At 38.3% G+C, this 16575-nt stretch overlaps 1 protein-coding gene across 1 annotated transcript in view; it reads left to right on the top strand.

Annotated features, from left to right (window-relative positions):
• The first annotated feature begins 1018 nt into the window (after positions 1–1018).
• The window catches only part of LOC139727256 (retinal rod rhodopsin-sensitive cGMP 3',5'-cyclic phosphodiesterase subunit delta-like), a 69994-nt gene continuing 54437 nt past the window's right edge, over positions 1019–16575 (top strand). The window contains exon 1 of the mRNA XM_071638212.1: positions 1019–1446. Coding sequence (XP_071494313.1) covers positions 1406–1446 — 41 coding nt within the window. The 5' untranslated portion in view covers positions 1019–1405. The remainder of the gene's footprint in view (positions 1447–16575) is intronic.

Raw genomic sequence — 16575 nt, 5'->3', positions numbered from 1 at the left:
TTTTCATAATCATTAACTTCTGTACAATATCATCGATTTGTCTGAACGTTTAAGAAAACTCTGACTAGTATACCTTGATTTTGAAAAGTGTAGTTCGAAAGGATACAACAGTCACAGAAAATGTAACAAGTTTAAAAATCATTACACGTCTCAGAACTTGAAGAAGTAGAAAGTTACGGAGTACTTATAATTACAGTATACAAAACATGTCATCGAAATTTCGGGCAGAAACACAAGTCATTTCAAGTATGGAACCCAATTTTGAAGAGCGACAGCTACAATGTGTAGTGGAGGAAATTGCGGTAGGACAGTCTTCATGTGCGATAAAATATAGGTCTTTTCCAAATTGAATAAAATAGCCTATCTTTCCACATAACACAATATCTACTACATATTCAAGTAATTCATACATATTCTTAGCCTCATTAGCACTGAAATAGCCATGTTTGCGTGGTTTTGACCTGTTTAATGTTTTCACGATGGGCGAAATGATATAGTTTAGAGTGAAGAGTCTGTTACCGGGTGACATTGACGCCGTCTCCCCACCCGGTGCGTCTCCCTCGCGCTCGAGCTGTAACACGTACGGTGGTGTATGAAGCCTAGATCTCCGACGACACTCCGCGCTCCCGACCACCGTGTAAACGGCTTCATTCTGTGCGTTGTTCATGGGCACCTGTGCTATCATATCCTCGTATGTACGCCTTTTGCGTACGTTTTACGCACATTCTATCAGGTGTGTGTGTATGGGTGCCGATCTGTACTCGTATCGCGGTCCTCGTCCGCGCGCGCGACGTGATCACAGTAAAAAAGTGTGAAATAAGCAGCATACAGTACATCTCTGCATGCGTCACGGTGAATGCATGCATGCAGTGGCCTATCCAGCCAGACATACGAATCCCATCCATTTGTGTACTTGTACACATTGTACGGTGAACGTACGTCCACGTACGTACGTGGGACCAAAGTAGTGTTGGTATACAACCTAACGTAGCGCGAGGGGTGATGCGGGAACCTGTAGTTGTATGACAGCCGCACAGTAATATTTTTCCCTGAACGTTGGTTTACAGAGGATACGGATCTAGAAGTAACGTTGCAAGTGGATTTTATTGGCTTATGTCACCGATTTGTCATTGGATGTCTGCACTGGAGTAACACTTCGTAGAATCTCAAATATAATAATTTTGTGATTGTGGTATCGTACATTCCAGTGACCGGTTCGACACCGCTTATTTCTCAATCTCAGTACATGTACGATTACCCATTGGATAACGAACGCACTCCGCTCCGTCGTGCTGGTTGGCAAGCTGGCTAGTGCAGTTGTGATTGAAGAACACGTTCATAAAATTCACCAGCAATACCCCGAGGTCTCCATTTGTCTTCGTCAGAATACTGGACATTTTCCAAAATGCCAAGCAGAGCAGAAGATATCTTAAAAGGGTTCAAAGTGTATCCTTTCACTTCAAACTTAATTTCGTTTACAACGTTACGTTGCTGTTAGAACTAAAAAAGTTGAAGTAACAAAGTTAGAATCTTAGGTCAAGCGATGTCAAGTGTCTAACCAATGCCACCTGTGAACTGATTATGATTGTTAGATGCCTATAAAATAGGCTACTAACAGTTAAGTATAACGTTAAACGTAACATGTTAGACATCACATGATATTATCAGATTATGTGAAGATCTAACATATTATGTAAACTTATTGTTAATGCTGTCTGGAAAAAAAAAAAAGACATGCCATGGGCATGTGCCCTAACGTTAGTAATCTAACCGTTACCTCACTCAGACTCGTGACACAAGTCAAGTCAGCCATGCATGTGAAACTTGTGATGTTATACATTCCATTCTGTAACTTGTAACAGTTAACGTTAGTTATCTACAGTACTAAGTATACACAGCCCAGTCGCTGTAAGTAGCGCGACCACAGCGTACTACAGCGTCTGGTCAGGCTAGTTATCTAACTGTTACAAGTAACGCGTTACCGGTAAGTATCCAAACTGAACGTGCACATCTCGAGCTTATCGAGCTCAATCATTGTTAAACATATTAAATACTAGAACTACTGTACACTGTCTAGTGTCTACATCACACATTCACAAGGCAAGGAATATGCTGGGAGCTGGAATTGGAAAAAAAAAATTACAGCAGCTACCTGCATAAATTAAAAGATTTCTGGATTTTGGAGCTGCGGGGGGGGGGGGGGGGGGGGGGGGGGGGGGGTGGGGGGTGGGGGGGGGGGGGAAGAGAGCCTGGGGTAAAGGATAGTGCAGTAGTATTGGATTATATTAATATTAAAGTTCAAGGGTCAACAGGTTACCTCCCCCACCCCACCCCACTCACACACTGATGGACAGAATGTCTAACATTTCTAAGCAGCCAATGCCATAATAATAAAAAGAGTCTGGCCAACTTGCTTTTTGACTCGATTTTTGAAGCCTGTGATTGGTCAAAACTGGTCCCATGATGTTTATGGAGCCATGTCGTTTCCAAAGTGCGCTCATACATTTACGTACATGTATGCAGTGCCCATTGTTCACGCCTTATTTGGTTTGGTCATATTGTTACGTCTGAGCGTATGGATCTGGATCTCGATGAATACGCTGAAAAACTCTGGATAGAGTATCACTCAGCACTGTGGTGTGATGTGCAGCTAATCACAATGGAGGTGACGCTGCAGCGCTTCTTTGAATGTGTCAAATTTATGAATCTGCTTTATATTACTCGGCAGATACAATTGTATGTACACGCTAACCCTCTAACGCGTAATCGTGTGGTAACGATTTCAGTTCGGGAAACCCACTCACAAGGGGGGCCCCTCCTTATAAGTAACCCGTCCCCCTTATAAGTAACCCCGTCCCCCTTATAAGTAATGCACTTGTCAATGTAATGACTCACCCCACTACCCCCGGACATGGGTGCGTCATTTCCTCGTTTGGTCCGTCAAATTTGTGACCCAGGTGTTCGTCATTTTACCAGCTTTGTCCGTCAAATTTTTGACCGAGGGGTGCGTCAAAATCCCATCATTGTCGGTCAAAATTTTGACCGAGGGGTGCGTCATGGTACGTCACTTGGCTATGGAAAATAACACGCATTTTTGCACGCTGGATACACGTACCGCGAGTGAAATTACAGTGAGCGCTTTCCCGCGGCAAGTGAAAATCAAAGTCGGGAAGCGTTTTGGAATAAGAGGAAAAAATGCTTGCCAGAATCTGGCAAGCAAAGAATTTAAAAGCCACCCTTTCTCCTTACATTTTCCCTCCAACAAACCCATGAAATCATGCATACTCAATCTCAAACCAGAGACTGTTCAGCGATGTAACAACTTAGTTCAATCTTTCCTGTCGAAACGGCAGCAGAAGAACTGCTTGCCGCATGCCATTGTCGCGGGATAGCGCATAGCCCGACCAGCTGGCCAGACGCGCGCGCGACGCTGTTAGCTGTGCGAATCTCTACGTACCGCGACTTGGCTGTAGTTACGCAGTACGAGTACTCGAGCGGGAATATGAATGCCGTGGCGTGGTGTGTACCTACCTGCGCTGCAGCAGTATGCATCCACCGCACTAGCAATGGCCGCGCACACACAGCGCATTCTGCACACACAGACGTGGCGACTCCCTCAGTCGCCACGTCTGCACTCAAGCATTGCCGCGCCGCCGCGCCAGGCGACACTCACGCCATTAATCGCTCGCATTTCAGCATTCGCATGGGTCGTTTGACATCGCATTTAAATCCATGATTTTAGATATGATGCCTCAAACCGATTTTGCTCAAATTTCGTGAGTAACTAGGAAACTTGTGAAGCTTTATGGACATAATCAAGCGAATTGCCGCAGTCCTTTCATTTTCGCGTTGCATTGCAAAAAAGCGTGGAGACTCCTTATAAGGGGTGCCCCGGGGGTTGCTTATAAGGGGGACGGGGTTACTTATAAGGGGGACGGGGTTACTTATAAGCGGGACGGGTTACTTATAAGGAGGGGCCCCCCTTGTGAGTGGGTTTCCCGAACTGATTTGTAGTACACACTTTGTAGTTGTCCAGACTCTCTTCTAGTCTTATGGCACTGGCTGCAGCCCCTACCCAACAGCCCCCTACCCAGCACCCCCCTACCTAGACAGAAAGATCCGTCTGTCCGGAGGACTCTTTTGTATTTTGCCATTAACGCTGTCCTCCGTAGACAGACGGAAGGTTGTAGTACCCATTGCTGTGTGGATGTTCTTAACCACTGTCTCTATGGAAAATTGGGTGAGGTACCTCACCCTTCTCGATTGCGACTAATTCACGGCCCTAGGTCGGCTAATTTAAGCTTGAATAGTGAAATCAACTATTCAAGAATAGACTACAAGTACACTCACCAGATAAATGAATAATCCAATATTTCGGTAGAATTTTCAGCGCAAAACACACATCAACCAGCCCGTCGCGCCGTCACGTTCAAACTGCAGAAACATACAGTATGAATCTATTAGCCAATCACATGCGAGGTAGTTTCTACGTGTTTTTTTTTCCAAAAAAAATACCTCGCATGTGATTGGTTTACAGATTCAAAATGGCGACTTACGGCTAGCGAACGGCGATGTTGCGATATGGATAAAATTTCTGCATTATAACCGCGTTACTGTGAGTATTTCGATTGCAAAATGTGAGAAATTAACCCCAAATATTGCTGCATAATGTGTCATGTCATGTCAAACTTGTTTGAATGTAAAAAAGCTGTGTGAAATTTGGTTTGATCTGTGCGCGTTGCTCCACACAGGAGCTGGGATCATTGACTTCGGTCTGTATACGGAGGGGATCCGTGAAGCCAGACGCAGTCTCCGCGGAACATTCCCCGACGGACAGATACAGACCGATCTTTCGGTCAACCCCCTACCCAGCAGCCCCAAGTAGAGGGTATGCAGTATTCTGCTGCCACCAGCCTAGCGATTGTAAACAAGGATTAGGAACAGACCAAGCAATGTGGTATGTCAACACAATACTGCACGCTAGGCCTGGTCTGACAGTCCAGACCAGTAAAAATCACTTTCGGACCAGTAACTGGCGCTTTTCAGGAATGGACCAGTAGAGAAATTGAAAAACTGTGTACCCGGTACCTACAGTATACTCACTTGTCCCACAGGGACAGGTCGGACCAGTAGAAAAAATGGGTTTAATCGAGCTCCTCCCTGGTTTAATAGTGTGCAGCCCCGAGTATGTGGTATATTACGGGTAGGAAACATAAAAAGAAGACTTGAAGTTGAGTGGAGGGACACGAAAATCATTATTCTAAAAAACTAGCCAATTTTGAGAAAAAGAAAAATGAGGCTAAAGATGATGATGGTTTGCGATGCACATTATGTTGATGAGGTTGTAACCAGCTACTCGCTCACTCGTGTGGCTGTATTCAGCCACAAGGCCATGGTCCCATGGATACAACCACATGTATGCCTGTGGCTGGATATTAAAATACATGTACGGTCTTGTTTCAGATCAATGGTGTAACTGATGGACAAAATGGCTAAAATTTAGAATTGCTTTTCATGCTTCAAAATGTTGTTGGGCATTTCACTTAGGGTTAGTATTTAATGGGAAAAAAAGTTTCAGAGCTCCCGTTTCAATGAAAAGGAAATTACAGGGAGGCAAACTGAAGCATGGAGCTAATTTTATGAAAAATTCATTTTTCCATTTTTTGACATAGAAGCATAAAAATATTCAACTTCACTTTCCATCATTATCAATATTTCATGCTTCCAATATAGACTCCAAATTTTAGTCAACATTTTTTGATAAGGAGATGTAATTTTTTCATATTTGAGGAGGAAAACTTAAAATATGTCATTTTTTACAAAATGACCGTTTCTTTTTTGAATTTCTTTATTAAAAATGAGAGAAAATGAATCACTAGTGGTGTATACAAAACATGCTTAGGAAGTAACACAATGATATAGGTATCACCAGATTTCAGTCATTTTAACTTGTGGTGATATTTTTCTGACTCGGGTGTTTCGGACGTGACTGTTAACAAAAGGCTATTGTTTCGGACGTGACACAGTAGTTAACATACAATTTAAGTGGAATAACAAAATCAATTTCATTAGAATTCAAATCTTAATGGTGGCCAAGCCACAGTTTAAGCATAATTACCCTGTTAAAATGCATTCAACATACACTGTATTACTAGTATACATGCAGGACATTCGTTTCGGACGTGACACACAATGTTTACATAAATTTGTGTCTCTAATGTTTGATACAAAGCCTTTCACAAAGCCTTTACTATTGTCCTGGCAAAGCAACGCACTGTATCCCTCAAGCTTGCCTGCCACATTAAAGTGGTGAGGAAAAGCAAATCTATTACCAAATGTCCTATTAACTTGTTGGAAAAAGTTGTAATAGCCAATTCATGCAAAGTATTTAGTTATCAAGAAGCCTGCCATTACACAAGTCGGTTACAGGTACAGGTAATATTGAGATACAGAAGGATTTTATAATAGTGATTCATGTCACCTACACACATTTGAAAAAGGTCAGTTTTACAAGTCAGGAATAATGATTGAAGACCACTAAGCTTTATAGATCAGTAAAATCCATAATGTTGTTTCGGACGTGACTCTTAAAAGTTTACATGACACAGAGTGAAATAAAGAGCTTGAAGTACATAATATAGATACATGTGCATTCTATGCTGCCAAAAACTCAATCGACCCAGATTGTTCAGTACAAGTTTCCAAGAGTCATGAAGAATACAGGATGTACCTGTAGGTAGTTTTATGTCCTAGTGAGTGACCTGTGCTTTGTACATAACAACCAAGTTATGGCATCACTAGGATTTATAATCTCCTATTTATGATTTCTTACACAAATATTCAAGAATCAGTGCATAAATAATATGCATTAGATAAATTGCAACAACATTCTCCTGGTGAATTCAAACACATCCTTCAATTGAAGTAGAGCTCACTTGTCTGCTGAAATTGGTTACTAGCTAGATAGATTACTACAGTAGTTACCTTAAAAACATCTGTCCAGTTAACTCCTGCACATGCAAACATGCTCAATTATTCTGTGCATTTATGCACATTCAAAGTGAGGAATGCTGTTCTTTGTATTTTTGATACCTGTGACAAAGATCGAATCATGGCCTCCAAATTTTGTAGAACTGTACTGGAATCAATTGGTCCTGCACTGTACTATCAGTAACAAGTAAAACAAAAATGTTATTTGTAATAACATGCTAAATATCCTGACTACCATGATATTTGTGACTGTAGGAACACAAGTTAGGTAACATTATGCATACACATACGGCTGTATGTGCCATCAAATTTAAATATATTTATAGGGAACCTTAGCAGGCAAGATCATATTTACATCCCCTTATACCACTTTTAGTTGCCAGTTTGTTTGTTTTTTGTATGTGCCTATGCAATCATTAAATTCAAGTTTCATTTTACATTTTCATTTACTTAAATTTATGTATTTACAAGTGCATTGCTTGTTCAAATATATTGTACTACCCTGTCTGTCTATGATGCAATGCCCTTTACTGTATGTGTTGGGACATCATATAACTAGCTCACTCCGGGATGTACAAGTACAGTTCTTACAATGTGTGTACATGTCCTTTAAATATTCATTTTTATCGGCTATTCTAACGCTAAATCAGCTTCTTGTTGGGAGTGGATGGTATATGATGTGATTTCAAGTTTACATCTCTTTAATTCAATTTGGAGTTTTGATTGTTCTCCATATACATTGTATTATATGTCCATATGCACAACCTGTAAAACTTGACTTGTCATATTTTATGAGATGCACAAAAGAATGACCCTTATAGAATTGAGAAGGGGAGTTGTAAAAGTATCTTACTGCTCGCAGCCCTCTCCCAGTTATTAGTACTCACACTCTAGTTTCATACACCTTTAATAATATCCCAGTTCAACTGCGCAGTGCACTAAGGTGGAACTTCATGGGGGGGGGGGGGGGGGGGGGGGGGATAGTTGACTAAGGGTAATTTGTCTGGATAGTTACATTTCCAGATCATGTGATTATTCCTAACAAAAATGTTTATTAATGGGGTGCAGTTTATCTGAAATCAGGATTGACCCTACTCATACACAGTACAAGTAGGGAGAGAAATCTGACATTTTGATTTTCACAGTATTCTCAGTACTACAGTTTGTGTGTGTACAGAAGTAGATGTAACGAAATATCAATGAATTATTAATGAAACTGATTCACTATTCACAGCACTTTAGCATGACACCAATTTAATAACATACATGTACTGCTGCAGCACACTTATGAGTCGCTGTGCAATGTATTGTAGAGACATATAACATGTGAATGTCCAATGAGAACATTATGCAATATACATGTCCATACATGTATTGGATATTCTTGACAAATAAAGGTGAAGAAGAAAGAAAAATAAGTAATGGTAAGTTAATTTTTTTCCAAATAGTTTGCCTTGCATTGGTATGTCAATGAAACTGACTCAAAACACAAATGGATGTGAGCAAAATTGTATAGAATTCAAGTAAAAAGTAAAATGTTAACACTAATGTGTCACGTCCGAAACAGTGTTTACTATAATGCAAACATTTGTTGCTTTTCAAACTACCAAGAATTTAAATAAACTGCAGAGAGACTATGTAAGAGATATCAAATATGAGTTACATACTGAAGATATTACACATATTTCGAAACTCTACTCCCCATTTTCCCTCTGTGGATGAAGAAATGAAAGACACTCAGTTATCCCAATCCTAGGTTAAATTTAGACATACTTGTGTCTCTGGGCAAGTAGGTGCCGTTAAATAATGTTAGTTGTAGTTCATAATACATCTTGCACCCTGCAAATGATAATGATACAAGAAGAATGAGTGAACAAATGTATATTGCTGTGTCTGGTCCATTTGTCTAAATAGGTTGTTAACACGTCACGTCCGAAACACCCTTTGTTTACATTCATTACTCCAAAATGTACAAATGAACCTGAGCTGACATAATTCATGCATACATATAACCAGTGTGTTGTTATGAAAGTCAGACAAGCAACTATTTACCTGGTAAGTCTTTTAGTGGAGAACCTGACTTGAAAGTTATCATGTGTATGTTTCAGATGTGACACGGTGTTTCGGACGTGACATGTGTTAACGGAAAACGTAAAATTCCCTGAAAATTTTTATTAAAAAACTAATACTTTCCTAATATTCACAGACTCTTATGAGAGTAGCAGTGGTGATTTAGAAATGGTGAAAACTGTTTAGTTATATTTTTTGGTATTGATTATCTCAATCTGAAATTTGTTTCGGACGTGACAAAAAGTTAACGGAAAATTGTTAACAAAAATGTATTTTTGAATGTTTTCTATTCAAGCATGGGTGATGCCTTCATACTGCTACATGTAAATCTACACATCATTGGCCATGCATTAAATAATGATTTGATGCTCTCTTTTTGAATTTACTTATTCCAAGCACTAATTCTACTAGACCCTAATTTGTTAACGGAAAATGTCACGTCCGAAACACCCCTTTAGAGGTAGTGTCATATGCACATATGAGATGTTGTAGTGTTCCAATGGTGATAGGTATTTAGTATGACTCCTCTTCTTCTACAACAGCAATAATAAGATTTTAATTTTGGAAAGCTTCATAACATAATATTGATTACCCTAAAACCTTGTAAAATTTGTCCCTGAAGAATGGCACTTTTGGACCACATATGCCTCCCTGGCAAGGATATGAATTGACCACACAAGTTTGTTATGCTACGGGAGGTAGCACTTTTGGTGCCCTTTCAAACCACCAAAGGAAAAGGGAATACGACTTTGTACTTATTTTTTAGAGTTCATAAAGTAGTCATTTTCAAAGTTACACCATTGATCTGAAACAAGACCGTACACATGTGCTGGATATAAAGATATAGGTTTTCCCAATCATTTTCAAACTTTTTTTCATTCAATTTCACAGATTTTTACTTCAATTTCGTCGCAGGATGTCGGGAATAGGCCAATCTTACTTTCAAATTCGTCTTTTGTCGTTCATTTTCAAATAAAGTCCATTCAACTTAGTCATTTGGCATACATTTTCGTCATTTACAGTTCAAATTCGTCAGTCTCACTCGCAGCACCCAAAACAGCAGGATCGATTTCGTCTCTTGTCAATCATTTTCGTTAAATTTTCATTCATATTTGTCTCATATCTCTATCCGGTGTGATTTTCCAGTCATTCATGTAGTTTTTTCTGTAACCATTCACATTTTACATTCAGGCGTTAATATACAATTTATGTACACACAAGTGTCCCCCCCCCCCCCCCCCCCTCCCAAGCACACACAGAACCACAGTTACAGACACACACACAAGCAATCCAAGTACACACTGATGCAAACAGACGTACCGTCTTGCAAACGAACACACTGAAAAGAAAGATTTCTAGGCAAACATGATTAAAGACAAAATTTACAAACTTGTAAGTGTAGAATTGTAAACTGTTAATGTCAAAGAACGAATAATATTATTACATGTATGTCTGCTGCTTTCCAGGGTACAAAATTTAAAGTTTGCTTCATGCATTATGATGCAAAAACCTGAACATTACGAGTTAAAGTTCAAAAGATGACATACACTGACATACTGTCCTGTGTTATGACTTTGAACTGTCGTTTATCTTTCAATCAATTTTGGTTGACAGTCATGTTTTTCGTGTGTATTGTCTACGCAATGGTAAGGGAATACTGTGTAACGATACAATTTACGAGAGAAAGTAAAAATATGTCAGCTTAAAGTTAGTTCACCATCAAATATAGAGATTCGACAACATCTGACTAATTTGAATGAAAAATTCATGAAATTGTGTGAACAAAGACGAATTTGATCTTCACATTCTGCGATCCGTCAGCGGGAGGGATGAATTTGAATGACAATTGACGATTCTGAATGCCATGTCTTCGAAAATGTTTGACGAAAAACGAATAACAATGACAATTGACGAAATTGAAGTTAGGATTTGTGTTCCATGTGCTTCTTGGGACGAAATTGAATAATAAATCTTTGAAATTGAATGACAAAAGTGCAAAAATGGATGGGGAAACCACACATGTGTGGCTGTACTTGCACTGCATTTAGTTTTAAAACCTGTCTACAATTTACATGTCTTGGGTAGAACTGCATCAACAAGCATACATGATAATTACAGAATTTGTAGCAAGAAGTTTAAAAACATGGGTCGTCATTTCAGTTCACCCCATGGGTTTCCATGTGATAGCATTCTTGACAGAATGATAGTAACACCGTAATGACTGTAATTTGTGTACACTGTACAATGTAGCTCTATGGAACGCCATTAAGGAAACAATACAAAATTCATTTCACTCCAGCCAATATTCATTTCACTTTTAACAAATACATTTCACTCACAAACATTGATTTTACTTTTTATAAAAATACATTTCACTTTTCACAATAATTCATTTCACTTTTAAATTAAAATTCATTTCACTTTTCACAAAAATACATTTCACTTTTGCATTAAACTTCATCTCACTTTTCACAAAAATACATTTCACTTTTGAATTAAAATTCATTTCACTTTTCACAAAAATACATTTCACTTTTACATAAAGATTCATTTCACTTTTCATAAAAATACATTTCACTTTTAGATACAAATTCATTTCACTCTTCACAAAAATACATTTCACTTTGGCGTACCATATCACTCAGACGAAACCATTTCACTGCGCTAAAACCATTTCACTCTGATAAAACCATTTCACTCTGATACAAAAAAATACGTTCCTCTTTTTTTCCGGCCAAAAGGTGGCGCCAGTCTGAGAGGAGTCACAGTGCAATGGCACTTTGTTAGCACTGAGCTGAGGTGAGTAGCCGGCCAGCTGGCCGGCCAGCTGGCTATGCATGCAGTACCTAGATTTACTGAGTAGCCAGTCAGTCGGCAAGCCCGAAAAAACCCGTCTGGAATATCCAAGTCCTCTCACGCAAGTTGACCCCGCAAGTCATAGAGAGCGCGATTGGAGAATCGTTTTGAAATGCTCATATCTTGGTCACTGAATTACGTTTTCACATGATGTTTCTTTTATTTGATAGGCAAAGGTTAAAACTGGGATGCTATCTTGTTGATTTTTCCAAGAACGACATGAAAGATTATCAACTTCGTGGCTAACTAATTGCAGATGTTCCGGAAATAATGGATACAGATATTCTTCTAAAATTCTCCTAAAAGTCTTCTTTTTCATCGTGGGGCACCAACAAAAGTTATATCATGTAAAAGGAAATTTATTCAGCTTTAAGATGATACCTAAAAGTGTAATGTGATGATTTGTAGATGGGTCAGCAGCCAGCTGATATCATAGGGATGTCATTCCTTTTTTTTTCTCGGCACGAAATCGCGAAGTACTGTACTGTCCCACATATAGAAATTGACGTGTGTCCTCGATGCCTTTGTACGTGTGTGTTACTGTATGAGCGACCCCAGCGTAAATAAACGTGGTCAGTTTCGAGCGTCTAGCTGTGATATACTGTACTTGTGTCTGTCATTAGACATTACGTACTGATAGTCTACAGCCTCTTGCTGGGCCTCCCCCCCCCCCCTCTCTCTCTCTCTCTCTCTCTCCCTCTCTTTGATTTGATTATATGTCTTGTTCTTGTTATTCATAATACAATGTATGTTTGTTTTGTTTGCTTTTGTCCACCCTTCTGATTTCGTCAACAGGAAGTGTCTGATTCTCAGTTTCATTCTGCCATCAATCATTCACATCACTCTCTCTCAATTCAAAGCATCCTAAGCATCCACTCAAATACATTATAACCACTACTTATACCGTTCACTCCGCTAAAGTGAACACAGTTACATTATATCGAAATTCCGCTTACATTATCCACTTTTTTTTTTACATGCTTGGTTATAACAACATTTTGATGTAACAAAAGAAAGCTGTTGATCCCAAGGACTTCACTACATTACTTCACTCTATTACTATAGGCCTACCTAACTAGGCAGAGAAATTTACATACATTATTGCACGTGCCATTCTCATCAATTAATAAAATACCTTTTTTTTTCATTAATAACAACAGAGAAAGGAGCACAATCCACAAGTTTTTTTCTTTATAAATGTATATACATCTCCATATATATATATATATATATATTTATTACATGTAAGTGTTGAAAGAACTACATTGCAGTTAAGTTTCAAGGTATCCACCAATCTTCATGACAATGTATCACACACATAACAAAAAAAAATAATACCTAAAGTAAGAGCTGCATAAGCAGTCTACAGTTTTATCTACTTTTTAGCAGTATAGTCAAATGCAGTTTTAGATCATTTTATTTTTTTTATTTATAACTCTCATTTATTTATTCATCCATTTATTAATTATTTTTAATTTATTTTTTGGTGGTGGTATTGGACTCAGTCTCCAGCCAAGTGGCATGTAAGAGACCTGCGAAAGGTACAACTGTCAGCGGTCTTGTGAGTACATGTAGGAACGCGAGTAGGATCAGTCTGTCTTGACTACAACAGTGACGTACAGTGAACATTTCAAAAAAAAAAATTCTTCTGGTGAAGCTCAGTAATAAGACAAGAGCAAATGTAATGTACCAGGTAGTTTGAACAATTGCAGAGCTACATTGTATTGAGCAGATCTCTACAAATAAAATGCTGGCAAATTTTGACACTGGCAATAAACAAACTATACTGATACCGATGTTGCACAAACATGAAACAGTTGTGAATATGGCTTGAATGTTATGTAAGTGAATAAAATCAAGCAAGAATACCACAAATATTTTGAGGCAATACTCTGTAAATTACATGCCATCTACACTTTTGGCAAGGTTTCACTCAAATGATACATGTACAGAGATAACTTCATTAATAGTTCAAACTGCATGAATGTTTGAGGGTGTACAAATGCCCTTGAGTACTCTGAAGGCAGGTACACATACGTGTATCTACTATAGTATTCACATCGCCAAGGTTTCACACACATGAATAGAGGGTGACAGTAAACTGGCAGCTGCAAGAGCAATTTGAAGGTGTACATGTATACATATGAAGTGTACTTACTGGAAACAAAATGAAACATGTACAAAATATATAAACTTCATCAACAGTCCAAACAGCAGAAAATGTTTTGAAGGTGTACATATGCCCTTAAATACTTTGAAGGCAAGTACAATGTATCTATTGGTCACACTGCCAATGTTTCAAACACATGAACTGGCAGCTGCATCAACAATTCAGAAGTGTACATACTACATATGAAGCAGGGGCGGATCCAGGAATTCCGTAAAGAGGGGACGCGTTTACAAAATTAAAGGGGGGCGCATGCACCCCTCCCCCCATTTTTTTCTTTTAATTTCTTTTGTTTAAACAAAAAATAAAGGGGGATGTGCACCAGTTGCGGTCCTAACTGGATCCGCCAATGTATGAAGTACACTTACTGGAAACTAAACAGATAAAAAATTTAAAGTAACTTTAAAACATCAATATTACTGGAAATCGAAGCAGACAGATTAGATTTGGCCTTATAGCATCTTTCAAAACATCTATGTGAAGAAATCTTTCATTCCCAACTTTAGCATTGACTGTATATAATCTTATCTGAAATGTCAAAAGGCAAACTAATCATCCCAACATCTCTGTCAACTGAATACACATGTATCAGTACATGTACACAAGCAGTATCATACACATTTAAAATATCTGTGTGTCACTCTCTTCATGGTTATGACTGAGTGAATGATACAAATGTGTATTCGAACCCCTTACCAGTAACAACACTCGACAACCCTGGGGTAGACTACAGGCCAACATGAAACCCCCCAGGTGTTATAAAAATCTGCTCACCTTACCTTTCACAAGGTCCACATTTTTTCTTTATAGGTATCTAATAAGAGCATGCCCGTTCAATGCGAACATGTTCAAAATTTTGGTTGATTTGGGGGAAGTACTAATGTAATGTATCATCTATCTAACTGTTGTGTCAAAATCTTCATCTTCCTTATCCCTTCTTGACCGATCAATTCCTTTTGGTGACATACCTTGTGTATCTTCCTGATCGAACAGAATTCTTACATCTTTGAAACCTCTTCTGAAATGGGTCACAACCAAAATATTAGCAATAAAACATGCATACATGTACTAACTAAACCTCTTATAGTACTTCAGTGATGATGTACAAATTAAATTCATACCTTCAGCAACAAGACATGCCCCTGTCGAGTAATGGCTGTACGTCCATATACTACTTCATACTGTACAATGTACTTGCTTCCATAACATTTATCAAGAATATCATAAAGGATAATATTTAGTTTAATCAGGGCTCATAATTCTGCCATCTGTACAAACTCCAAAGTAATTTAAATGCACATAATTTAACATAATCTATCTTGCATAGTTCCACACATTGATGTATCTGTAATGGTCGAATTTCACATTTACTACAACAACCGTGCTTTTCAAAGAATATACATGTACATCCTCTTTACTAAAAATGTTACCGTAAAGATGAATGAAGTTGATATACAGTAATATACTGTAATATGTTACAATTGTATATCAACTTCATTCTTCCTATTGTATCATATCACATATTTAGCACCTTTCTGAGGTAGGTTATCATGATCACATACTGCTCTAGGTTTTTCAATGAAATGAAAAAGTTGACAGGTGTACTAATCAGCTGTTTCTATTCTTGTGAGGAAGTCACTCAGCGCTTGCAAAACAGCAGTGCTCTCCTTGATAAAAATCTGTCAGAGATTGAATGGTACGTGTGCATCCAAGAAAACAAAATATACTATAGAACTGACAGTGTAGATCTTCTCGTTTATGTCATGCAGATTTTCCTGGAGGCCACAGAGAAGAGAATCACCTTAAATATGCATGTTCCATCGGTGTGATGTCAGGTACTGGGGATACCTACATATACAATGTGACACAAATAGAGAAAATTAATCATAGATGGTATTATAAACCATTATTCACAATAACATGTCCGAAAACATTATGTTGGAGTAAACCCCAATTCAAGCAGAGAGAAACTACAGACATGCACTGTACTATGGTAAACATATGAAGAGTCTGTTCGCAAAAACCGATAAGTCCATTTTTGAAGATTTTCAAGTACGGTCTCTGTCATAAAGTACAAAATAACACCTTTTAAATGAGATATTGGTCACTACATATAAAAGGGCATTTTTGAAGTTATGGTCAAAAGAAGCAAACATTTTCTTAGTATTCTCTTTATTTTTCCTGACCTTTAATCGCAAATATCTCCATTTGGCAAATATGGACTTATCGGTTTTTGCGAACAAACTCTTCATATTATTCTGAGAATAATTGCATTCATTCAGACATCCTCGTAAACTTTATTGCTACAAATTGTAGATGCGGAAGACTAATAATACATCTCTATATCTGATATTTACTGACAACCTGTACACCAACTTGAAAAATTCAAATAGCCTGGTACTCTATTAGTGTTAACATTGCAGCCGGGTCAACTCTTAAACATGTCATGAAAATTATGTTTACATCAAATACTAGAATCGCTCTTGTGCCTT

Source organism: Diadema antillarum, unplaced genomic scaffold, assembly GCF_040938485.1.
Source record: "Diadema antillarum isolate AM-2024a unplaced genomic scaffold, OU_Dant_1.0 seq00000124_RagTag, whole genome shotgun sequence".
Classification (NCBI taxonomy): domain Eukaryota; kingdom Metazoa; phylum Echinodermata; class Echinoidea; order Diadematoida; family Diadematidae; genus Diadema; species Diadema antillarum.
This window is presented reverse-complemented; position numbering and strand designations above follow the sequence as displayed.